Source organism: Lineus longissimus, chromosome 1 (genome assembly GCF_910592395.1).
Source record: "Lineus longissimus chromosome 1, tnLinLong1.2, whole genome shotgun sequence".
Classification (NCBI taxonomy): domain Eukaryota; kingdom Metazoa; phylum Nemertea; class Pilidiophora; order Heteronemertea; family Lineidae; genus Lineus; species Lineus longissimus.
The window spans coordinates 24,802,880-24,826,001 of record NC_088308.1 but is presented as its reverse complement, the minus strand read 5'-3'; the positions used below and the strand labels follow the sequence as shown (position 1 = coordinate 24,826,001).

General features: G+C 40.7%; 4 protein-coding genes across 13 annotated transcripts in view; 3 read left to right on the top strand and 1 right to left on the bottom strand.

Moving 5' to 3' along the window:
- Nucleotides 1–922: 922 nt before the first annotated feature.
- LOC135493653 (intraflagellar transport protein 140 homolog) lies at nt 923–13,366 on the top strand. The gene is made up of 25 exons (XM_064781146.1): nt 923–1,039; nt 1,723–1,886; nt 2,139–2,360; nt 2,659–2,789; nt 3,078–3,223; nt 3,640–3,904; nt 4,166–4,442; nt 4,650–4,850; nt 4,989–5,159; nt 5,364–5,491; nt 5,723–5,986; nt 6,124–6,304; nt 6,488–6,619; nt 6,918–7,135; nt 7,449–7,710; nt 7,910–8,016; nt 8,211–8,306; nt 8,446–8,578; nt 8,756–9,028; nt 9,225–9,407; nt 9,772–9,978; nt 10,126–10,338; nt 10,557–10,723; nt 10,982–11,123; nt 11,250–13,366. The coding sequence occupies exons 2-25, from the start codon at nt 1,743–1,745 to the stop codon at nt 11,493–11,495; spliced, it is 4,509 nt and encodes a 1,502-aa protein (XP_064637216.1). The 5' UTR covers nt 923–1,039; nt 1,723–1,742; the 3' UTR covers nt 11,496–13,366.
- A 322-nt stretch (nt 13,367–13,688) lies between these two features.
- Nucleotides 13,689–15,118, top strand: LOC135501048 (uncharacterized). The gene is made up of 4 exons (XM_064792813.1): nt 13,689–13,781; nt 14,134–14,214; nt 14,411–14,524; nt 14,686–15,118. Exons 1-3 carry the CDS (start codon nt 13,697–13,699, stop codon nt 14,515–14,517), a joined length of 273 nt encoding a protein of 90 aa, XP_064648883.1. The 5' UTR covers nt 13,689–13,696; the 3' UTR covers nt 14,518–14,524; nt 14,686–15,118.
- Nucleotides 15,119–16,872: 1,754 nt separating this feature from the next.
- LOC135500949 (multiple coagulation factor deficiency protein 2 homolog) lies at nt 16,873–18,962 on the bottom strand. The gene is made up of 5 exons (XM_064792698.1): nt 18,851–18,962; nt 18,211–18,339; nt 17,992–18,081; nt 17,542–17,663; nt 16,873–17,061 (listed from the first exon to the last, which is right to left on the bottom strand). The coding sequence occupies exons 2-5, from the start codon at nt 18,333–18,335 to the stop codon at nt 16,973–16,975; spliced, it is 426 nt and encodes a 141-aa protein (XP_064648768.1). The 5' UTR covers nt 18,336–18,339; nt 18,851–18,962; the 3' UTR covers nt 16,873–16,972.
- Nucleotides 18,963–19,842: 880 nt separating this feature from the next.
- Nucleotides 19,843–23,122, top strand: part of LOC135493598 (BAI1-associated protein 3-like) — a 78,205-nt gene continuing 74,925 nt past the window's right edge. For all 10 annotated transcript variants that reach the window (XM_064781135.1, XM_064781122.1, XM_064781098.1 and 7 more), the window contains exon 1: nt 19,843–20,012. The gene's annotated coding sequence lies outside the window, so the exon portion shown is untranslated. The remainder of the gene's footprint in view (nt 20,013–23,122) is intronic.

Below are 23,122 nucleotides of genomic sequence, written 5' to 3'. Positions count from 1 at the left end.
GTTATAAGGCATAGAGGTGAAATTTTTCAAATTTGCGTTAACATACAGGGTGTCTCATGCATTGTGCTGCATTAGTCTATGCATGCCTGTATGTCTAGACGACGTTGAAACTTGGCCAGATGTATTCTACAAGATACAAGCTATTCAGAAATGTATAGGCTTGTGTGAGAGTAAAGTACTGCCAATTTTACAGCCGCTTGAACAGGGGTATGCATGAAATGACGTCGCGTCATTTTGGAGGAAGGTAGGCCTGGCCTCCGCACCGGCTAGTGAGACCTTACATCGCTTGTTGGCTGATCGCTGTTTGGTTCCCCAATTCTGTGGTACGGCCTCGTTTTGGGATTTGTCGTACAAACGTCACTGGGGCTGAAGTCTATTAATAGATGGGGATGACCATGGCGTACATCAGCTGCACATTGTGTACACAATGCATGGGTGGTGTAGAGTGAAAGATAGTCTCTCAAATCATAGAGTCCTTCACAAATATCTTTGATTGTTATTGCTTCTCAGGGCCTGTAGCATCTTGACCACCAAGGTTTTTGCATCTTATATCAAGATTTAAACCCCGGCCCGGGTTTAAAGGGAGTATAAATAAGGCCATTACAATGATTTACAAATCTTATGTTGTTGAATGTTGCAGCTTCCAGATGAATGGCCTTCATTCTGTGATAAAAATCCTTTCAACTGCAAGTGACTCCACTTTTGAAACTTACAACGGCTCCTGACAAATTTACAGCAGGCCCTACTGCATGCCGTACGTGTCAGAACTTTAGTTTCATGGTTTCCCGCAAGAAGAATGAGAAGGTCACCTGACATAGGAAATTTCTTCAGTCCGTCAACGCATGCGCCTTGAACACTACCACTTACCGCAGAATTGGGGAACCAATAAATGATCAGCCAACAAGCGTTTACATCCGGGACATCGTCATATTTTCGTGAGAGCAAAATCGTGAAAATGGAGTGTCATTCTATAGCAACCACCAAACTTTAGCTGAACATCAGTAATTTGCGTCCGATTGATACTTTTTCAAACAACGTGGTAGGTTTAGAAATATGCATGTGAATACAGTCTTCACATTGAACTGGTTGCCTTGACTGAAAAACGAAGGAGATGAATGACGGATGTTTTTTTGTGTCTTGAATTGAATACATACATGGATCTTTGATTCTCTCTTAGACGACTAGTGTCAGTGATGTGTGATAGCCTATATTATCCACTCAATCCAGTTCTGAGTTCCAGTTCAGTAGGCCTATAAGAGTAATCCACGTCCACTCCCTGCACAGTACAGGACAGTCAAGTGTCTCTGTTTTGTGGTAACTAAATAAGTTTAAGAACAAATTACTCTTTGTGGGACTGACACTCGACTCGGGCATGGGATTTTTGGGAATGAAATGTGTGAATCAATCTTCACCTTGGCTTTGGCTTTCCCATGTTTGCATCAACCTTTTTTTAGAAGATTGTTTGGGTGCTGACCAGTCTGAGTCATGCGTTTCAAGACAAATGTTTCACCTGGAACAAGTCAAAGGGCAACAGCGACTTGTGACATTGTCTTAAGAAGTTAAGTCGGCTTTGGCCTTCTTGCGTGTTCCGAGTGTGCGCATTTGTTTTGTTGGCTCTGATTTCGTCTTTGTCCAAAAGGCTATTGCCTAATAGTAATACATGATATGAAATTATTCAAGACATGTACTTATAGTCATACTTTTCATACCAATTTCTTCCAGCATCTACTTATCCGTCCAGAATGGCAGTCTATTTTGACTTCAAGCTCCAGTCCAGCCATCATGGGAATAAAACAAATATTGCTTGGCATGAGAACCAAACAATCCTTGCAGTTTCTTCATACAATGCAGCAACAGGTGGATGTGTTAATCTATATCAAGATGAGGCAAGTAAACTATTAATTCTCTACAGACAAGGAAACATTTCGTCCACGGTACTCAATTGATAGTTCATTTGACCCTGAACACTGACTGGGTTTTGGTCCTCCAGTACCTGCATTTTGTATCTGAATGAAGCCAACTGCCTGCTACCTTTTATTTCCTAAATCTGCAACAGAGAGATCCATCATTTGGTTCTTATTTAGGTCATGTGTTTGAAACTTAATTCTGCTTATAAAATTTCTATATTGTTCCTGTAGGGAGAAGTTCTTCCTCATGGGGAATTCCAGAGGTCCAGCCCCCCGACCTGTGTCAGATGGCATCCAACAAAAAAGATAGTGGCCATTGGTTGGGATACAGGCGAAATCATTGTTTGGAATGAACATGAGCGGGAACTTCATGATGTGCCTACGGTTCATCGCACTGATATCAAAGCCATGGAATGGTCTTCGAGCGGGACTCGTCTACTAACAGGAGACTCGGTAGGTATAAAGGCAAAACCTTTCCAATTTCAGTCTATTGAATTTTTTCACATGGAAACTGGCTGAGTAGCTGCGATTGATTAAGAAAACTATGTGATGGCTGTCTGCAATTGAATTATAGGTTGACTCTTCTTATGGCCACATAGAAGTTTGTTTTTCAAACCTATTTCTGTGTTGTAGTTCTGTTGTGGTCTTGTGGATCTCTGGTGTATTTAATTGGGCCACAACTTTCGCTAGCGATCCAAGACAAGTAAGATTGTGATGTGTCCGTACTAGATACAATCATTTGTTGTTTCAGAGTGGTTTTATCCTAGTGTTTAAAGTGGATGCCCGGGGGAGAGTACAACACATCCCGTTATGTCAACACAATGTCCATGAAGGTGTCACCAAAGTTCTTCTCAAACCTCTCCCGCCTGTTGACCCAAACAAGTAAGTACAACTACATGAAAGCTTCCTTCTAGTACTATTTCATGGTGTTGTTACATCATAAAGCATCCCTTCCCTTGTGCAGTTACTTCCAAACCTTTCTCATTTCTGGAGAGAACGAATGATCATGTGAAAAATCAAGATCATGATCAAGGTCAGTGGATTGCAATAAATGAACGTAATATCAGTTGTATCAGTATGACTGCGGACTGTTGGTTTATCTTTAGATTTGTAAAGAAAGCCTGCTTGCTGTTCTCTGTCTCAACTGCATTTTATTGCCATTGGTTGCAGTGATTTGAAGGCCCTGGCAAGAGCTGCAGTCAGTGGTGATGAAAATGCCTTGGATATGTTTACTTGGAGAAGAGGAAAAGATGGAATGAAGGGACCATCTTTGCTGCCTTCCGAAGCACAGTCATTCTTCATTGGCTTAGAAAATGGTTAGTGATCTCAGTATGAAACAGATTATCACTCACAGCCAGGACTAGGCCATGTGGGTTTTGATAGGTCTGATAGGAACAGTCCTGAGGAAGTCATTGTGAACAATAGTGAAATTGTTGAGAGCCAGTTACACAGTTAAGAGCGTCTCGTGGGTTTGAGCCTTATTGTATGGTCACAACTGGCCTGAAATAGCCGACTGTAGAGCAGTCTGTTTGAGGTTTCTGCAGAAAAGGTTTCTGTATAAGGTAGGGGAATAATCATAAAGCACTTTGAGAATGTTGTACGTATAAAAGTGTTCTACTTTCTTCTTTGGGCAGTGTTTTAGTTAAGTTAGCAATTCCTGTAAAAACTTTCTCCATTGTGTCTAGTGTGGTGCATTAGATGAAATCTAATCAATGCAAAACTTGCATTACAGGAGGTGTTTCTTTCATCAACGAAGCTGGAAAATTAGTGAATCTTTTCACTATTGATGAGGCAGTGAAGAAGCTGCTTTACTATGAAGAGAAGAATATTTTGGTTACCATCGGGGAGAACCTGATCCTGAGTCAGCACAGTGTCACGACCGATGGTGATGCAAGAGAGATCATGAAGGTCAAGCTGAGTGGGAAGGCCGCAGAGGCCGATGTGATCTGGGCTGGAAAGGGTGTGCTTGCAACAGTTTCAGGTGAAAGTGTTGTCAGGTGAGAGCTCAAAACTATTTGGGAACATTTTGACTTGCATGCGCTGTCATCCTTAACAGCATCGACTTACGTCCACTGAAATTAATTATTAAAGAATACAAATTTAAAACCTTTTTTATGGTCTAGATTAAATAGTCATTATATTTCACTCATCTTCTATCAACTTTATTGCTCAGAGACAGACATTACCATGGTGTTTATCTTTGAATAATAGCAAATTGTGATCATAAATCTACCAATCACTTTCTTCAATCTTTTCAGGCTATGGGATATAGATAGGGAAGAAAACTACATTCTGAATGCCGATACAGTGCTGAAAAGCACTGGCGAACAGTCACAGAGTTATGGAAGAGACACTCAACTGACATGCGTTTCTTACTCCATTGCTAAGCAAGTCCTTGCAGTGGGAACATCGTCGGGGACTGTCGCCATGTGGAAATATTCCTCTCTAGGTATACCGGGGAAGAAAGCAGAGCCTGAGGACAAGTGGCATTTTCAACCTCCGTCAAATATTGAAGGAAATATCTTGCAGATTGAGGTACTTTAGTTCCAGTGATATTCAAGAACTCATAAAATATCATGTCCGAGGCTGACACATTCTGTTTGTTTGGAAGTTACTCTCCCCTGAACATACTGAGTTGAGTATAACACTAAATTCTCATTGAACTACAGATCATAAATCACAAACAAGTCTTCACCAACCAGCCCCCGATGTCTTGGATTAAACATTTGGTTTCTTTTTCAGTGGGGGCCAAGGAACTTACTAGCTGTCAATGCAGTAGAGGTGGTCTACGTCCTCAGTGAACAAGTCATGAGTGCCCACTATGCAGACCAGATTGCTGTCCTTCAAACTGGGCCAACAATGCTCTCAGTCAATATCTTTGGGACTGGCACTAACCTGGAGGTGAAGACAGATTTTCAAGTCAAAGGCACATACACTACCAAGGTAAGTTCATTAAAAATGCTGACAGGATTTCTGACATTGGGCAAAGAGAGTGCATCAACTGTTCTTGCCAGAGTAGGTCGTAAATATTGATAGAAGCTTAATAACTTTTCTCATACGGGAATACACTTTTTCTTACAGGAATTCCTAGCTGTTTGGAACAACAAGAAATTCACAGTCTATGAATACACACCAGATAAATCAGCGATACGTCCAACTGGCACTTTCGCCACTGAATCTCATCTGAACTGCCTCTATGAACAGAATGTATACACAGTTGAACCAGGCAAGGTTCAAGTCAGAACACATCAGGTACGAGGACAACTCATCTGTTAACATTAATGCAATACCGGTTTGCATTCACGTTGAAAAATCAAAAGTGTCTTGAGTGCACAGAATCTTTCGTTTTTTTCTCGGTTTTTTGGACTGATTAGAATCAGAAGTTTAAAGTAACGGTCCACCCTTCCATGTTTGTTGGAAATTTTATCACCAGAACTCTCATCTTGCCACTTTCAGGGTACAGTAAAGCAGCTTATCAGTTTCACCGAGTTGGAGGGTGATCCCATCTTCTTAGATATCTGTGGTAATTTCCTGGCCATTGGAAGTGAGGGTGGTTTCATAAAAATCTATGATTTGTCACGAAGGTAAGTCGACACGTTGAATATGATTTGATGTACTTTGAGATGGGAGAGATCCCTACTGGCAACAAAGTGTAACTTAATCTGACCTACCTGGCTGCTACCTGCCGACTCTCTTTGAAACCATTGTTCAAAATTCAGTTTGAAGTCAAATTTTAGTCTGTTAGCCTATTAGTTCATGAGGTATCTACAAATTCACAGACATTGTTTTAATCGTTATTGTTTCCTAATTTCCAGGGAGGCCAAGCAACACGCCAGCCCAAAGAACCTGCACGATGTGATCCCAGGCTTCGGCCGCATTGAATCAGTCCGCGTCAACTCAACTGGTAACAGAGTGAGCATCATTGCCTCAAATCCTGATGGGTCACCAGATCCCAAGCTGTATATCTGGGACGTTGAGCTAGACACGCTGCAGTTCTTCAACTTCGAATCTGGGAAGGGTGAGCAGGATGACTTCGATACCCAGACGGCAGATGATGAATACATTTCCGCTGAGGAGAGGTAGGTGTAAAGGCTCTATCCCCCATTCAGTGCATTCACTTTTTACTGCAACTTTGCTCTTCAACGTCATTCTCAGAATGTACATTATGCACAAATCAGAATTCATGCAGTTAAAATGAATGCATGTTTTGTTCCAGAGGAAAAAATCAGGCTGCAAAGGACATTGCCGGGCGTTATCCATTGTCACACTATTGGGATTCCCATGAGTCCAAGCTGTTGGTCTGTGAGGCTAAACTTCTGCGTGGTAAACAACAGAAAGAAGACGAGAACAAGGAGAAGGCTGCAGTGTCGTTATCAAAGCATGTCATGGAGGATAAGGTGAGCAGTTTGCTCGGGTCGCAAAGGTCACTTCATGAGTAGTGCTTTATGTTTCATCAATGCTAGAGTTTTGTCCAAGACTTTTAGTAGTTTACACTTCATTGAATAACTGAATGTGTCTTCAAAACTTGTGTCAGACTCAGATTGTGTAGACTTCATACATCTTCTTGCTCTTATTTGTAGATTGAGACTATGATAGTGTCTCTTTTTTCCACACCCGAGAATGGAATTCTCCTCCAAGATAACTTTGCAATGAATCTGACATACAGTGGACTAATTGGCTTGGAAGTGCCCTATTATTATTTCATTAAAAAGGTATGTTCTTGTGATGATTATTGTTATTTCATTTGGAACTAAACTTGGAGGCATTGTTCGTGTGAAATGCCTCAAAATTGTGGACATGCAGTTGGTCAAAGTGGAACTGACCTGGTTCTCAGATGTTGAGACTTACATAAGAGTTGAGCAGATGATAAGTCACAGCATAGTCAGACGTATGCAGTATTGAATTCAGCTCGCATGCCAGTTGCATTTGATAGACAAGTAAACTTGGTGCTTTACAAGCATTGCTACTCACTATAGAGTTTGCTCACATTCTTCTCTGTGTTTGATGTAGACTGAAGAATCCGAAGATCAGACTGCCCAAATCACAGACAGGCCACAAACATCAATGCCCAACACATTATCGAAGTTGGTTGCCCGGTGGACAATGAGAGATTTTGTAGGATTGGAATACAGTGACAAGAACACAAGAGATGCCATGTTGAACTTCAGTTACTACTTAACCATTGGGAACATGGATGAGGCTTTTAAAGCTATCAAGTTAATCAAAAAGTAGGTGATTGATTCGTCATATTTTTGTGCTAAAACATAGGGATTACAGAATGCCAAAGCATCTAGCTGGTATGCTGACTTGCTATACCTGGCTCATTTGATACTGTATTCAATCAGGTAGGACAGGTTTTTTTCAGTCCTGTCACCATTGTACTCAACTTGAGTCTGTAAGAGAAAAAGTTCTAGCTGGCTGAGCTTCAAGCAAAACCAGAAGGCCTCGGTTGTCTGCCAATGTAATCTTTTGAAAAATCATGTAGTTGTGGTGAATGTCAGACAGTTAGCATTTGAATAAATGTTTGTGTTGTCATTGCAGTGAATCTGTGTGGGAAAACATGGCCAAGATGTGTGTGAAAAGTCGTCGACTTGATGTGGCCAGCGTATGTCTGGGTAATATGGGCCATGCTCGCGGTGCCAAGGCACTGAGGGAAGCCATGAAAGAACCGGAGTTAGATGCTCAAGTGGCTGTCTTGGCTATCCAACTGGGACTCACAGAAGATGCTGAGCGCCTACTGAAGAACTGTCAGAGATATGATCTTCTGAATGAGTTCTACCAATCCACTGGTCAATGGAATAAGGTATGTTCACTGCCTTGACCTGTCTTAAGGTTATCTGCAAATATAAGAGGGGTATGATCTAGTAGTCATGGTGTTGGAGTTCTTATCTGAACATCATCCTGTGACTTACCAAGTCGCTTGTGACCTTGGGCAAGTTGCTTTACCTCTATTTCCTCATCCTCTGTAACTAAAATTGCAATGATTGATTTGGTTATTTCAGGCAATGGACACTTCAGAGATGTACGACCGAGTTCATCTTAGGACAACCTATTACAACTATGCTAAACATCTCGAAGCGAAGGGAGACATCACATCAGCTGTGCCTGTGTATGTATTTTATCTCATTGGTCTAGCCACCTAGTGCAAATGACAGTACTGACTTAAAAAGGATTTTGTGAGCACTTTCACATAATGTACATGTACACACGAGTGTGGAGTACAGTGTTTCTAGGTCCATGATGCAAATTTTGCCTCCCCTTCCATTCTTACTCTAATACTTTGTGTTTATTGTTGTCTTTCAGTTATGAGAAAGCTGATACCCACAGATTTGAAGTGCCAAGGATGCTGTTTGAGGAACCTCAAGCTCTTGAAGCTTACATCATGAAAACCAAAGACAAGTAAGTGGAAATTATTGGCTTTAGTGTGTATTCTTAATCTGTGATTAACAGCATCTTCCCTTGTTTCAAACCCCAAAATAGATCACTCTGAAAGAGGTGACGTTTCATCTCATTTTCTGTTTATCCTTTTCCTATTCAGAGCTTTACGTAAGTGGTGGGCTCAGTACATGGAAAGCACGGGAGAGATGGAGACCGCATTACAATTCTATGAGGCTGCCCAGGACTACTTGTCTCTAGTCAGAGTGTATTGTTATTGTGGGAATCTTGAAAAAGTAAGTCAGTTGTTCTTACATGGTCTTTCATCTTCTGATCAATGACGCAAATGAAGACAGGGCAATGCACCTAATTTTAGTGTTAAAACTAGAAGCTATTACCAACCTTATGCACTTAAAAGACCAGAGTGCATTCTTTGAAGGGTTACTTAACTGAAGCTCTTGTTTTGTTTCTAGGCTGCTGAGATCTGCAATGACACAGGAGATGCAGCAGGCTGCTATCACCTCGCCAGGCAGTATGAAAACCAGGACCGAATCAAAGAGGCCATCCACTTTTTCACCAGGGCGCAAGCCTATGGAAATGCGATCAGGCTTTGTAAGGAACATGGCTATGAGGACCAGATGATGAACCTTGCTCTCCTTGGCAAACCTCAGGATATGATGGATGCTGCCAGGTATTATGAGAGCAAACCAAGCTCACAGGACAAGGCTGTTATGCTCTATCATAAGGTATGTATTCATCATGACCTTCTTCTGCGTTCAGTATCATATCAATATTTTATGGCTTAACTACAGAATCAGGCCTTTTTCTCTAATAAAGCTGCTAAGCTTTTGTCTCCACTGATACACCATTTGGTCATGTTGCCAGTTGCTTGATGTCTTTGTCTCAAGAGTATTAACAAAGGTTTCCTTGTTTCTCTTTAAGGCTGGAAATCTACCGCGGGCTCTCGACCTCGCCTTCAGAACAAGACAGTTTGGTGCATTGCAGCATATATCTGATGACCTTGACCAAAAGGCTGATCCAGAGCTGCTACAAAGATGTGCTAACTTCTTCACTGAAAATGGACAGTATGACAAGGCGGTGGATCTGTTGGCCACTGCCAGAAAGGTAGGTGTGCATTTGCTGAAAACAAGCGAAAATTTCATCCATTTCTAAGTTTTATCGTCTGATCGTGAAAGTATAGAAAAAGACTTGGCTCACCTCTGAAACAGGCATAAACTTGTTCGGCAGAAGAAGACAGCTGATGAGTAGGAAATCCTTAGTTGAGGCCAGGATATACGACAGGCATTGTTAAATGTTGTGGGTCTAATGGTCAGTTTTGAGAGACATGCGGTTTGGCAGATGCTCTTTGACCCATGGGATTCCCATCCCTAGTATTTTGTTGATATTTGCAGGTAAGTCAAGGTAACTATGAACATCGACACTTGAACCCTTTCACCCATTTCTAAAGTTCTTTTTTATCTTCCTTCAGTACTGGGATGCCTTGAAACTCTGCTCCGAGCAGAATGTCGTCATCACTGAAGACTTAGCAGAGAAGCTTACACCCCAGAAAGCCACCTCTGAGCCAGAGAATGATGAGAGGATCAAGATCTTGAATGGTATTGCCGAGGTCTGCATGCAGCAGAGGCAGTATCATCTGGCAACCAAGAAATATACACAGGCTGGAAACAAATTACAGGTGAGATTCTCTCGGGTCATGAATCAGCTGTGGCCCTGGTGTTGTTGCACCTTTAACCACTGAAGGGGTTGAATTGGTTTTACTGAATAAGATTGCTTTAAAGATTTAACCCAAGTTCAAGATTTGTTGTCTCTTCTGATTTTCTAGGCAATGAAAGCTTTGCTTAAATCAGGCGACACAGAAAAAATCATTTTCTTCGCTGGTGTATCAAGACAGAAGGAGATCTACGTGATGGCTGCCAACTACTTACAATCATTAGACTGGAGGAAGGATCCTGAAATCATGAAAAATATCATCGGTTTCTACACAAAAGGCCGAGCTATGGAGTCCCTGGCTTCATTTTACGATGCATGTGCTATGGTATGTATTTGTATGATGGTCTTCGATACCTTTGCATGTCCCAGCATTCAAATATAACCTCACTACATCACTGAAAATGTCAGAAAATTTAAACTACTCTCTGTGACCTGACGGTTTTGTCTTTGCCCTTTTACCCATGTTGTTACTTAGAGAAATAAGTACGTACATGTATGTGTAGATTCTAAATTGTACTGATGTGCACCCTTTTGTGATTCCAGGTTGAAATTGATGAGTACCAGAATTATGACAAGGCTTTGGGAGCACTTGGCGAGGCTTACAAATGTGTGACGAGAGCCAAGTTGAAGAATCAGTCACAGCAGGAGGAGAAGCTAACAAGTTTGAAGAACAGAATTGATCTCATCAAGAAATTTGTTCAAGCCAGGAGGTAAGTTAATGGAAACTCCATGAGTCCTTCAAAGCACAAACTCGGTCTTCTCTCTATCCAGTGTCTTATTTGTTCAACAACCGATGGTAAGAACTGTACATCTAAATTTGAAAATAAGAAATCTTTACGTCACACAGACCATTATCAGCTTGGACTCACTTAATACTTTTCAACAATACAGCAAAGCAAAAGCTGATACTAGAGTAGATGTGGTGTCAATTTTTTTTTATTGACTGGAGTGAACGATTTATTTTTCAGAGTGTATGATGATAGTCCAGATGAAGCTGTTAAACAGTGCCAGATCTTATTAGAGGAACCAGATCTTGACCAAGCTGTTCGAATCGGTGATGTCTTTGGTTTCATGATTGAGCACTATGCAAGAAAAGAGAAATGGAAAGCGGTAAGTCTGATCGATTAAAGCTGATTGTGTCCTTGGGCGAGACACTTTAGATTTGAAGCTCAACAGTTCCAGTTTTCTCAGTTAACCCTTTCAGCATTGCACTATTCCCTTTTTCCTTCTTTCCAGGCATACGCTTGCATGGAAGAAATGAAAAATCGTATACCAAAAGTGAACATGGCATATTATGTGAACATGCGAACCATTGAGTCGATCCACAGGGCACTGGATATCCCACTTCCTCGAGGTCAAGGACCTGATAAGATAAACGGCATGAACGGTTTCGGTAAACACGACAATGATGAACTAGACGGGGAAGAGGTTCAGGAGGATGTTATTGATGAAATTGTTCCAGGCGGGGACGATTATTGCTGAGACAGTGAAACTGTTGACACTTTTCCTTTGTGTGTTATAACCTCTTAAAGATTGGGTCATTTCATTTGAGGCTTGAAAAATATGTGGGATTTCTATGTACTGCACTGGTGCCCCTGTAAAGCAAGCTATGTAATGTGTCTTGACCCCGGATTTGTTTTAAGTAAGTGTATTAACAATCTTGTTCAGTTATGTCAATACAACAATAATTTGGTATTGTCTCAATTCAAATCTCATTGTGATCATGACCTGTTGAAAAAAGGAAACTTTAAGGAAAATGGTTATGTACCTGGTAATCTTTTTTAGCTTGTTCCCGATATCCTTAATTCTCTGGGCAATTACTAAAATAATGTTGTAGCTTTAAACTTGCTGGCCCTGTTGTAAGATACATGCATATCCCACTTACTCTGACGTCAAGGCTGAAATACATGTAATTCATAAAATTGGAGTGTGCTTCTTACTGTGATGTCAGATGAAGACTGTAACTGCATCACAGCAGTTAATGATAATCTTGTTTTTTATTTATTGTTTAGTGAATATAACAGAATGTTATTGGATTTATTTTTGTAATGACAGTTAGCAATGATATCAAATTGATTACCTGTGTGTTTGTTGACAAATTTCCCTCCGATTTAACAATCAAAGCGCCGTCCTGTCACCATTTTAGAATGCTTAATAAAGCATTGATCAATCAAAAATTGGCCATCCAGATCTGAGAAGGTACTGTCCATGATAACTTTCCTGCCATATAAATGTGTTGTGTTCATATTATCATAACAATTTCCAATGTTTTTCTGTTCTAACTGTCCCAGGTGATGAAATTTTGTGTTGTTCCCTTTCACGACTCGGAATGCTCTGCCAATGTAGAGAAGCTCTGTCCATACATAACTTTTTAACTCAAATCAATGACTGAACCGTACAAAGGGAATGTACTTATGCAACACCCTGTGCCATCTTCAAATTCTCATTTAAGGCTACATGTACCTAACTTTCTGTTTGTCATGATTAACCAAAACAAATTTTATCCGTCCATATTTGTATTGGCTTATACTTTGTTTCATTTGGAATCTTTGATCTGTTAAATTTGGGTTTTTTTGTGCTTGGAAATTGCAGAGAAGTAATGGCTCTACCAGGGTTTGCTATTTGAGGATAGTCTTAAGTCATTGATCCCTTCCGTATTACCAATAATTGCCAATGATTTCCCTGAATTGGAGTAAACCATTGTTCGGAGGAAAAAACCCCATGGTTATTAGAAATATTGAGAAACAAACCATACCTGTTGGATGGGAGGCATATCTCATATTTCAAATTCTGTGCTTGTTAGCTTGGGCACTTAAGGTTTCCCATGACTGCTGCAGCAAATCTTTCAGGGCAATAGTGCCAACACTGATAGGTTGATGGCAACAGTTACACAAATGTCATCTTTGCATGAAGCATTTGAGATGTCAAAAGGTAAAGTGGGGTGGTTATTGCCTGTGGATCGAAACCATAAGGGCTATCGCAAATTGAGGGTGCCTTGGACAGCAGAAATGGATAATCCATTAGATATGTTGTATCAGACCCACAGGATTTTTTTCTTGGCACAAAAATGCACTGTTTATTTATTGATGTATGTAGAGAACAATCATAGCACAACTGTGGACCAGCTTCTCAACCTATCTGTGGTCATGATGCAAACATATTTGAATGGATGCTCCTGTGATCGATATTCGAAAAAAAGATTGGTGAGCAAATTTTTGTTTTAAATTCCAAGAATGTAACATAAGTACGTGTGCATGTATATCTGCACGTCTGTGTATATAATATTTCATACAATGTACATGTAGCTTCTCTCAATTTTTCATGAAGATAAAGGTTTATTGATTTACCTTTAATATTGTAGTTGATGTTCATTTTGTATTGCTTTCATATCAGTCTTATCACTTCACCAAATGATACAGATCTCTGATCATTTATAAGAGATTGTGTTTCTAATATTGCATTAGAGTGAACCATTACATCTTCAGTTCTTATTTGGACATAAAGAAATTGATGCATCCAACACATTTGTTTTTGGTGGTCTGTTTGGTTAAAAGAATTCTGGAGAGTATGTTGTTCCTATCATTTCTGGAAACTGGTTAGTTTTCAATGGAACACCCTATATGATCAGTCCACGGTTACAGTGGAACCGTTCTATTAGTATATATTCAACGACAACTACGACAATGGCTGCTTCTGAAAATTCTGACGGACAAGAAATAAGAAAGGCATTGTTTCGTTCGCCTGCCCATGAAGAAGTTCATGAATCTGGTGCGTACATTGAAGAACTATACATAGACTATCAAACCAACCCTAAAATCGACGATAGTAACGAAACACTTCTAAGTTTAAGGGCACTTATCATTGGCAAATTTGAAGTATCTTAAATGTCGGATGTAAAGCATTTGGTATCTATTATCGGACTCTCATTCATGGAATCTGGATGTCTAAATATAGTTTCAAGCCTACTAAAGCTGGGTCATTTTGGCGTCTTACGCTCCACTGTCATCCCCATAAAATGAACCTTTTTTTACGTTTTGTGGATACCAAGGGCTTGGGTAGCTTTTCCAGCTAGCTAACGACTGCCACCTACTTTCCTGAATGATTTTATATCCATTTTCAGGATCCTCCGTTACAGAAACCCTAATCAACAAGGTGATGATCGATTATGACATCGAAAGCAGCCTCAAGGGATTGCAGAAAGGTATGCCTTACTCCTCTGACCATGATATTTCGTGAATTGCATGGGTCCGCTAACATAACAAAATATGTGAAACCGCAAATGATGAACTTGAATGAAAGCACTTGACTAAGAAGATTTCTTCTGATATTCAGAAGAGCTTCTGTCCATGTTCACATGAATCTGTTTTTGTCTTTATTACATGTTTATTAAATTTCAGATCTGCATGACCAAAGACTGAAACAGCTCAAAGGCAAATTGAAGGACATCGCTGAAGACAACTGGAGATATCCCTCCATTGATAAACTGATTGGAATACAGACTTGAGAACATGGTAAGACCTGATTACATGAAACTAGGATTATCAGAGTTACATGTAGAAGTTTTCCTTTCCAAAAAATCATCCAGTTCCAGTTGAATCTTTGCTGTTTTACTCTGCGGGATGCGTTTGACATTTACATTTCTTTTACTTACATCTTTATATTTCATTTGCAGGATGGCTGGCTGTCACTGCAGTTACAGAATATGGACACTGCCAACTTGTTACAATAGAGTTACAAGAACTTTCATAAAGGCAGGATTTATTTTAAGGAATACAAGACAGTTGGGGATTGATATTTGATGGAATGCTGACTTTTGTACAAGTAAACAGGGAAACTAGCAGATCTTTTATGTTACATCAGTTCTAAAGAACATAATGCTTTGATGTGGATGGACATTGATGTCCATTGACTGTTCCCTTAGGATCTGATCAGGAGTGACCTTCTGTTGTAATGATCTTGCAAGGACAAGAGTTGTCTTTTTTTCAGTATTTACTTAGTGAATTGTGCTAAATTGTCGATAGTTTTGCATAGTAAAATAAAAGTAATATATTTTTTAAATCAATTTGTTAAGACACGGTCAGAGCAATTTTTAGCTTCCTCCTTCATTGAATATGATGGTCCGCCTGGTCCTTAGGTTTCATGTGGTGACAAACTGTGTAGTTTGGCTGCAATCATCATAGACCTAAAAGTAACCATATTGTGACATTGCTACAGCCACAAACAGGTTGCAATATGGTGTCCAGAATGTATAGGTAGTGACATTAAGATCTTTGTGATGAAAAAGTGCTGTGCTCCAATGGTTATGCCCGCAATTGCTGATTCGTATTGGGTAATATCCTATGTGAAAACAGAAGGTTCAAAAGTGGTCAGGTTGTGACATTGACCAGCAGGCAGCACAATAGCCCCCAGTTTGTTCGAAATTCAGTCGTCAGATTGGGACATTCTGAGCGTAACATGATGGTGACATCGTCATAGGCATGCGATGCCATAGTCAGCCAATTGTGACATTATCATGATTATGTATGTCCTACCATGGTCTTTAGGAATACCTTTATCTTCATGCAGCCTGTCTTTCCAAGGATCTTTATTTGATTGTTCCAGCATTTAGTTATTTTCGGGAATAGTTTGTCTGTCAATATCGTTTTGGAGTGTACGTCGGATAAATCAGTCTTTGTCCTTCAATGACTACCAGAAATCGCATCTCAGTAAGATCCCAGTCTCTGGGCCCTGCTAGACCATCTTTGGTTTGCAACCTTGGCAGAGAGAGGTTTTTTACCAGGACCCTGAACTTTGTCCCTGCTAGCAGTGATCGGACAAGTCTCAGTTCGTCATCGTTGCAGCCTGCTAGCACCAGGACATCTAGGATGCGTTTTCGTTTGCTGGTGTCGAAGGCTCGTGACATGTCGATGCCAATCTTGTGGAAGTCCCTTTTTCTTGTCATCACCACTGATGTCAGCATGCGTTGGGTCCATGCGATGTCTGCGCAGCTCCTGCCTCTTTTGAAACCGCTCTGGTAGGGCCCGCTGAAGTGGTCGACCTTGTCTCTGATGCGACGCAGCGTAATGATGGACATGATCTTACGTATGCTGTTTAGTAGGGCTATTTGCCGGAGGTTCGCTGGTGGTTCGGCGTTTTTTTGGCTTGGGCAGTGTGATAAGTGTGCCTTCTCCTAGTGCCAACAAAATGACACAAGACATTGGCTAGATGCAGCAGGCAAGGCACAACCATGTCTCTTTTGCCAGTTAAAGATTCAAGTTCCAGAAGTTTTCTTGCCGAAAATGTGAGAAACAGTCTGCCAGAGGATCTGGTCATTTGGATTTCAGACTTCCATATTTCCAACATTGGAACGTCCTTGTCCCGATGCTTGGTATTGTTGAACTCCGGCCGCAGTGGACCGGCTTCGTCCCTCATCCTATAAGACAGTATGAATAGAATGACGAAATGGACTGCCCCGGAAGTCTAGGAAATGTAAGCCCCTTTCGCAGGGTTCGTCTCAAAATCCAGATGTCCACTGATCATGAAGAGCAGCTAGCATGTGAAATCTTTCTCATAATTATATTACCGTACACCAAAAAAGACGCTTGTGTACTGTGGGCATATAAGCTTACTATCCGCTTGGAATAGTCCAGCCGTAACTGAAACCAAACGCAGGTACGTAAGATAAAGACCTATCTAGATTATCCATAAGATAAGATAGATTGTACGTGCCGTAATGTACTCGCAAGCTTCACTTGCTGTAAGTCTGGGTCATTACTACCTGTCGGTTGTTGACTGTTTTGGGGTGTGGTTGCACCCGGGTTTTACTTGAGCTGAATCAGGCTGAACCTTCACATGGTTATGCTATTAAAGTGAATGGACAAAGCTGCTTTATTTCGAGGAATAAATTGTAAACTGTTTAATTTGATCTCAAATACATATTAATCATAACGTTCTCTTGTCGTCGTTGATCAGAATTTCCTTCATTGATTTTCTAACCTTAAGCGCTCGGCCAGTGATACGTAGCCGTCTTTGTCAAAGTCAAACCTCTCCAGCCATCTGTCAACCCTGGCTGAAAATGACCCAAAACAAAACAAAATATTAAGTTTAAAAAAACTGTAGATTGAATTTATATGATGATTTAATGAAATATATTAACCGATAAAGTGTATGACGATGTCATTGTCAACTATGGCCGGGCAAAATTGGTAGACCTAACCTGTATATACATACCTATGTTTATTTCCATTAGTTGAGAGAATTCCGGATAAATGTGAAACGGTAATGTAAGCCTGTGTGCTACATGCTCATGAGACGGCCAATTTCCAAAAAATCATTGAAATTAACCATAATGTCTTGAAAAGATCTTGGAAATTGACAGGGATTTTTTGTGAGAAGCGCCAGAATACCATGCCGCTCTACCGTCGTTGTGCTTATCAACTATCCTTCACAGAACTGGATATGGATCTTTCTCGTTCAAGCCGAATTCCCAGCGCTGGTGATCGTTGCTTTCAAAAGCGCGTCCAAAACGTAGCTTGGCAGGCCTACTTACCTATCATGTCTTCTTCATATTCATCAGTTGTTTGCTTTTCTCTCCTGCCGTAGTTGTGTTCCGAATAAATCTTAAAAACCTCAAGTCCATCCATTTGGTTGTCCTTATTCAAATCGTGGACTCTGAAAAATGACACAAACAATCAAGTAGAACACTAGTGCGTCAATTCTGGTCATCCTTTTCATCCCTGCAATGGTAAACAAAGTGTGATAACGCATTAGGAAGCATCGGACTTCTTCTATTTTGCTTCCGTTCAAGGCCAAAGTAAAAATTGCTTTTTTCCCAGACCTGTGGAAATTTGAGAAACTGCTTTTTACCATAGTAGGGCTGTATAGTTTTTATCCAAAGCAACAGATTCTGAACATTATGAGGCTAGAAGATTAGACAGTAAGTTATTGAGTTCGGTCAGAAGGTGATGGTCATTAAATGACAATTATCACCATAACTTACCTAAACGTGTAAATGGCTCTCTCTCTTGTTGACATCGTTTTCAGATCCAATTTATCACCAGTTATATCCTTCAGGTGTTCTTTTAAATGTCTGTCACGAGAAAGAAGAAGATAGGCATGATATTTATAACCCGCTGTGAATGATTAACGGGCCAATGTGACCGTTGACTTCAAAAATACAATAAAATAAAGGCAGTAGTTTTGCCATCTTTGTACTTACTCTTCGGCTGCTTCTTTTGATTCGTTGTTGATGTCATACTCTTGGTCACCTTGGTTTTCGTGGGATGTACATAACTGTCCATACAGCGCCATAGGAATCAACACCAAATATATAAACTGTGCCATCGCCCTGTCACAAAGGAAGCAAAGATGTCACTACATTTTCGAGGTTCTGGAAAAGCGACGAAACCTTGCTGTAGCATGTTATTAGTGAGAGGTTCAGGGCAGGAATTTAGATGGATACACGTACAAGTTTGCGTACATCTTTCTGTAGCATTATCTAGCATATTAGTTTAAGATCAGTAGGCCTACTACATAATAAGGAGCAAGTTCATCTCACCAACGTTCTTCTCCTTACTTCTTGTGTCCTTGACCCTTCGACATTTTTGGCTGTGAAACGTTGGATGCTTCTCGCCTGAATGATAACTTAGGACCTATCTACTTGCAATTATTTATTTTTGGAATAATGGATAGATGTAATCTTCCGTTGGAAAGCGGAAAGACATCTTCTGATGGCAGCGGGTTTTCCCTTCTAAGTTTTGCAGTGGCAGATTGTTGCTGTACATATATATATACATGTATATATATCACTAGAGTATTCTTTTAAGCATCAACAATAAATACATGGTAGACCAACTCACCTCTATTATATCACTTGTATCCGCGTCTCCCACACTGCGACCAGCAAAGCACGACCGACTGAGGTATGATATATTCCAAAACCTCCACATCAACAATTTTATTACATTTTCCGCTATAAAGACACGACGACAGCTGATGCGACGGATATTGGCTGCTTGTAATTGATTCGTTCATTCTCCTGCTTACACGTCCGTCTGTCCAGTGCTCATCTCATTGCAAATGCAGGTTTCGCGGCTATCTTTGTCATCTTGTCATTTTATGAATGGATAGATACATCAGAATTGCAAAAGCGAACTGATCAATAAAAATTAAATTCTTAACCCATTCAGGTTACTTTATACTAGTACTTTGTTGACATTGTATAAAAATCTGGTGATTCTTTGGCCATTCTTGAAACACAAGGAAAATAACCTAGGAATGTTAATATCGGTTCATGAGGTCACTGTTTCGTGACGGTTCATAAAATGCGACAACTTTCAATAAATCAAAGTAGGCCTAGGTGGCTTTTGCGCAACAAGCAATTGAGTACCATTCAAGTTCGCATCAGGACGTAATACTTCTTTTGGCTATCTGTCCATTCTCAGCTATTCGACCATTTATAAGGGAAAGTATTGCGACACTTACATGCGCAGTGAAAGTGTATGCTTTAGTTCCTCACATGATGATAGAACGCTGAAAATTGGGAATTGGACGCGAGCGGAATATAAGCATCTGTAAGCATTTGACATCTTCGTGATGATACCAATGCCGCTCTTTTGCGTGATTGTTGCAGTTCAGGCACGCTTTATATCAAGTTACCAGCGGGCCACATGTGATGGCGTTTGCAATTGGACTCCCTTTAAGTCCCTTTAACGTGTTTGTAATCGATCAATGAGGAGGCAGCGCCACCGTATCGACAATGTGCGAGCGGTATCGATTGCTGAGTCAGAGCGGATATTCCCGCCATGTATTCCTGATATGCTCGCTTCCTAGCAACATTAATTATTACCACCATTGGCCACCGAGGACAGTGTCGGTCTTTCTGCTTCATAAAGCTAAACATTCACTGGATATAGCAGAACTGTTAGGGATTGCTAGCTTCATACTTCGGAGTATATTCTTCTTTGAAGTGGCTGGGGTACCGTTGTGGTGTCATTTTGCAGCTTCTGCTATTCGACTTAGGTAAGTCCACAACTTCTTTCCGTCCTAGGTCAGATGTGTAGTATGTTCCTACAGCAGTTTTGAAGACAAGTGGATGCTAATCCTGCACAACGAATAGGTCACGCATATTTCACCATAGATGATCTTACAAGATGACCACAATCATTATTTATCATTGACCAAATCTCTGAATAATCAAAAGCAAGGAAGTCAGTTAATTATTTGTGTATGAGTATAGTTTTTACGGAAATTTCATCAAGCATTCATTCGCACAGGTCAAATCGGACCATTAATAAATGGCTAACTTTTGAAAGTGTTTTTCCAACTTTCCTCCATGCGGTAAGATGCATTGCTGTCACATGTTACATACAAGGAACATTACTTCAAATATTGGCTGTCTTCGGTCTGAAACTCAATGTATGTCATTGGTAGCCTGATGTGCGGTGTGCATATATTGTTATCGATTTGGTTCATTTTAAAATGCTAATTGCCATTTTAAGCTACTGATGTCAACAGGTGGACGCGCACGCACAGATTCCCATATATACTCTGCAATCGCCGCCTTATCGTTTTGTACCAATATCACAATCACTCTTATGGATGTTCCGTTTCGCTACCTGGTGCGCCTTGTCCCAAATGATGTGCTTTTAGCATGGTATTCGCGTTTAGATGGATACTTTGTCGCTCCCAGCCGGTGACACAGAGCCCATCAGCCAACGATGTCCCGGATATATTCTTTGCATACCACTGTATCCCGCGGTTTTTGATGCTGCTAACCCCCCCCCCAACCCCCCCTAACCCCCCCCCCCCCCTATCACATTTAAAGCAATAAGGAAGAAAAAACCCAGCATGTCCAACTCCGGGTTAGTTTGTCCAAATATCGTGCACGAATTTAACAGCTATATATCACTACGATGTTTAGCTTAATCAGTTCATTTCAAATGGTAATTACATTTGATTTGTCGATCGATGTGTCATATAACTGTGCCAAGTAACGTCAAATGCATAAGTAATACAATTCATGTAACTCTCCATTATTCACAATTTGTTTTCAAGAGCAATCTGGTTAGTTGCTGGTCGCCTGATTAAGGGAAACATCCACATTGTAGTTGATATGATCAGGGTGAAGCAATTGCTCAGAAAGGGCCGATGCATACAGCGCTGCACTGCTAAAAATAAAGCTATAATTTGATGAATCCTTCTGCCAGAGTCCCTAAAGTACAATAACCGGACAAATGCAACACGCTTCATACAATATTTCGTCTTTTATTGTGTAGTTGACATCCCCTGGTTGCGTGATTTGAATTATTCTGTTTCTCTTGACAACGAATCCAACGAACCCGGGTCGAATATAGATGTCCTCTTCTCCTTGTATGTTCCTTTAGAATGAGAAGTGATTCGGCTCCGGGGCGAAGATTTACATATATAGAGAGCTAACCAATGCATCATTCTATCATAAAGACGGTATTCTTTCTTCAATCGTATACCGCTAGAGGCTTGGGACCACTTGGACCTGTACTGATTTCATAACCTGCCCATTGACTTCGCCGTTCGCCCAACTTAGTCCAAATCTACGCTGTAGAGTTGGTTTTCTGATCATTCCAAGGAGACGTCATTCTGTTCCACTGAATCTCTCGAGCATTATTTCTAAAATATGCAGTGTCTGTGAATGCAAAAACTGATATTGGTCCTATACTACCGTGAAAAAGACACATTGAGTTGCAACCATTTCTTGTCAATTATCACCATCACATATCGAATATCACAATATTGTGTTGCCTTCTGTCTGTTACTAATAGTTCATTCATCATCGCATCGTCAATGCAGCATAAATTTCTGTTTGTACATGGCATATAACGAGCCAGGTTCATTAGTATAAACCATTGTTTCCAGCAAACCCCTTTTCAGTCTCGTGGACTCTGCGCTACATCAACATAGGGGGCATCCTGGACTAACATGCCAAACCAGTCGCTTCAATAAACAACTCGGATTTTTAGTCCCAGCCTCAACACCTTAGTTTGCTCTAGTTTCCCTTTAAAAATATGACCATGGCTGGGAAAACGAGATCCAGGGGGTCATGGTTGGTGTGAGGTAATAGACAACAGTGCATTGAACGCAATCATATCAAATAAAGCCCCTTAAGTTTTGTATGAACAAGCCTCCACCCTGACAGTTTAGGTATACAATGCATGCATCATTAGTCGCCGGATGGTCTCTCAGATTGCGTGTGACAGTTTGCATGACATTAACTTTTATGTCATCCCAGCAGCATATGTCACATCCAGAAACCAGAGACTAACATTGCGGGATGTCAGTGATTAACTGACCAATCTTGCTTCAGTGGCTTTCCGTACTTGTTTATCTGTCCCACAGTTTATGTCACATCCAGAGACAGATGCTTACACTGCAGGATGTGATTATTCATCTTGCATCTGTGGCATCTATCTGTCCCAAAGCGAATGTCACATCCAAGTTAGGCCTGACATGTTGCGGGAAGAACCCTTGCAAGGTGACATTCGCTTTCCTTAACTACTCTGGCAGCGTATGCTACATCCAGAGACAGGAGGCAGACTAAACACTACTGCGGGATTGCAGGCACGATCATTGCAACAAGTGATACCGTACATGGGCCACATTCGTAACGCACATCCTCGTTGCTAAGGTGAGATGACCATGATAAAAGATTACCCTCCATTATACCGTTACTGGGGATGGAACATAACTATGCAATTCTATGACAGCTAGGATGTGATGGATGTGCAAAGCACTGGGTGTGCCGCCATACGCGTGGAGAAAGGTAATATCAATATCAATGACGGGACGGGGACTTTTTGCAGGAGAAACAATCTATGGCATGAGAACGGTCATTTAGTGGTATTATAATTTGATATTTTATTGGAAGGCTGTTACTGCCACATGGCTGTGTCTCTTACCAAGCAAAGGCAAATAATACGAGGCTACAAAGAATGGCATCAATATCATCTCTCTTCTTTGAGACTGAAATTATCAGTCATACACTGCTGCTAGAAGCAATATGCTCTGGGTGTGCAGGTGGACCTGTCCTGTGAGGAACAAGTTGATATAAGTGGTTGGTGTTGTTATTGCGCTTGCTGTTGATATTGGCCATGAAC

What these genes read in the sequence shown, in the direction of transcription:
- LOC135493653 (XM_064781146.1), top strand. Translation starts at nt 1,743, where the DNA reads ATGGCAGTCTATTTTGACTTCAAGCTCCAGTCCAGCCATCATGGGAAT. An exon ending in TCAGGTGAAAGTGTTGTCAG is followed by an intron (nt 3,905 to 4,165) that starts GTGAGAGCTCAA and finishes CAATCTTTTCAG; the next exon opens with GCTATGGGATATAGATAGGG. An exon ending in TTCAAGTCAGAACACATCAG is followed by an intron (nt 5,160 to 5,363) that starts GTACGAGGACAA and finishes TGCCACTTTCAG; the next exon opens with GGTACAGTAAAGCAGCTTAT.
- LOC135501048 (XM_064792813.1), top strand. Translation starts at nt 13,697, where the DNA reads ATGGCTGCTTCTGAAAATTCTGACGGACAAGAAATAAGAAAGGCATTG. An exon ending in TGAAGAAGTTCATGAATCTG is followed by an intron (nt 13,782 to 14,133) that starts GTGCGTACATTG and finishes ATCCATTTTCAG; the next exon opens with GATCCTCCGTTACAGAAACC. An exon ending in CCTCAAGGGATTGCAGAAAG is followed by an intron (nt 14,215 to 14,410) that starts GTATGCCTTACT and finishes ATTAAATTTCAG; the next exon opens with ATCTGCATGACCAAAGACTG.
- LOC135500949 (XM_064792698.1), bottom strand. Translation starts at nt 18,335, where the DNA reads ATGGCACAGTTTATATATTTGGTGTTGATTCCTATGGCGCTGTATGGA. An exon ending in AGAGCCATTTACACGTTTAG is followed by an intron (nt 17,664 to 17,991) that starts GTAAGTTATGGT and finishes GTCATTTTTCAG; the next exon opens with AGTCCACGATTTGAATAAGG. An exon ending in ATATGAAGAAGACATGATAG is followed by an intron (nt 17,062 to 17,541) that starts GTAAGTAGGCCT and finishes GGTCATTTTCAG; the next exon opens with CCAGGGTTGACAGATGGCTG.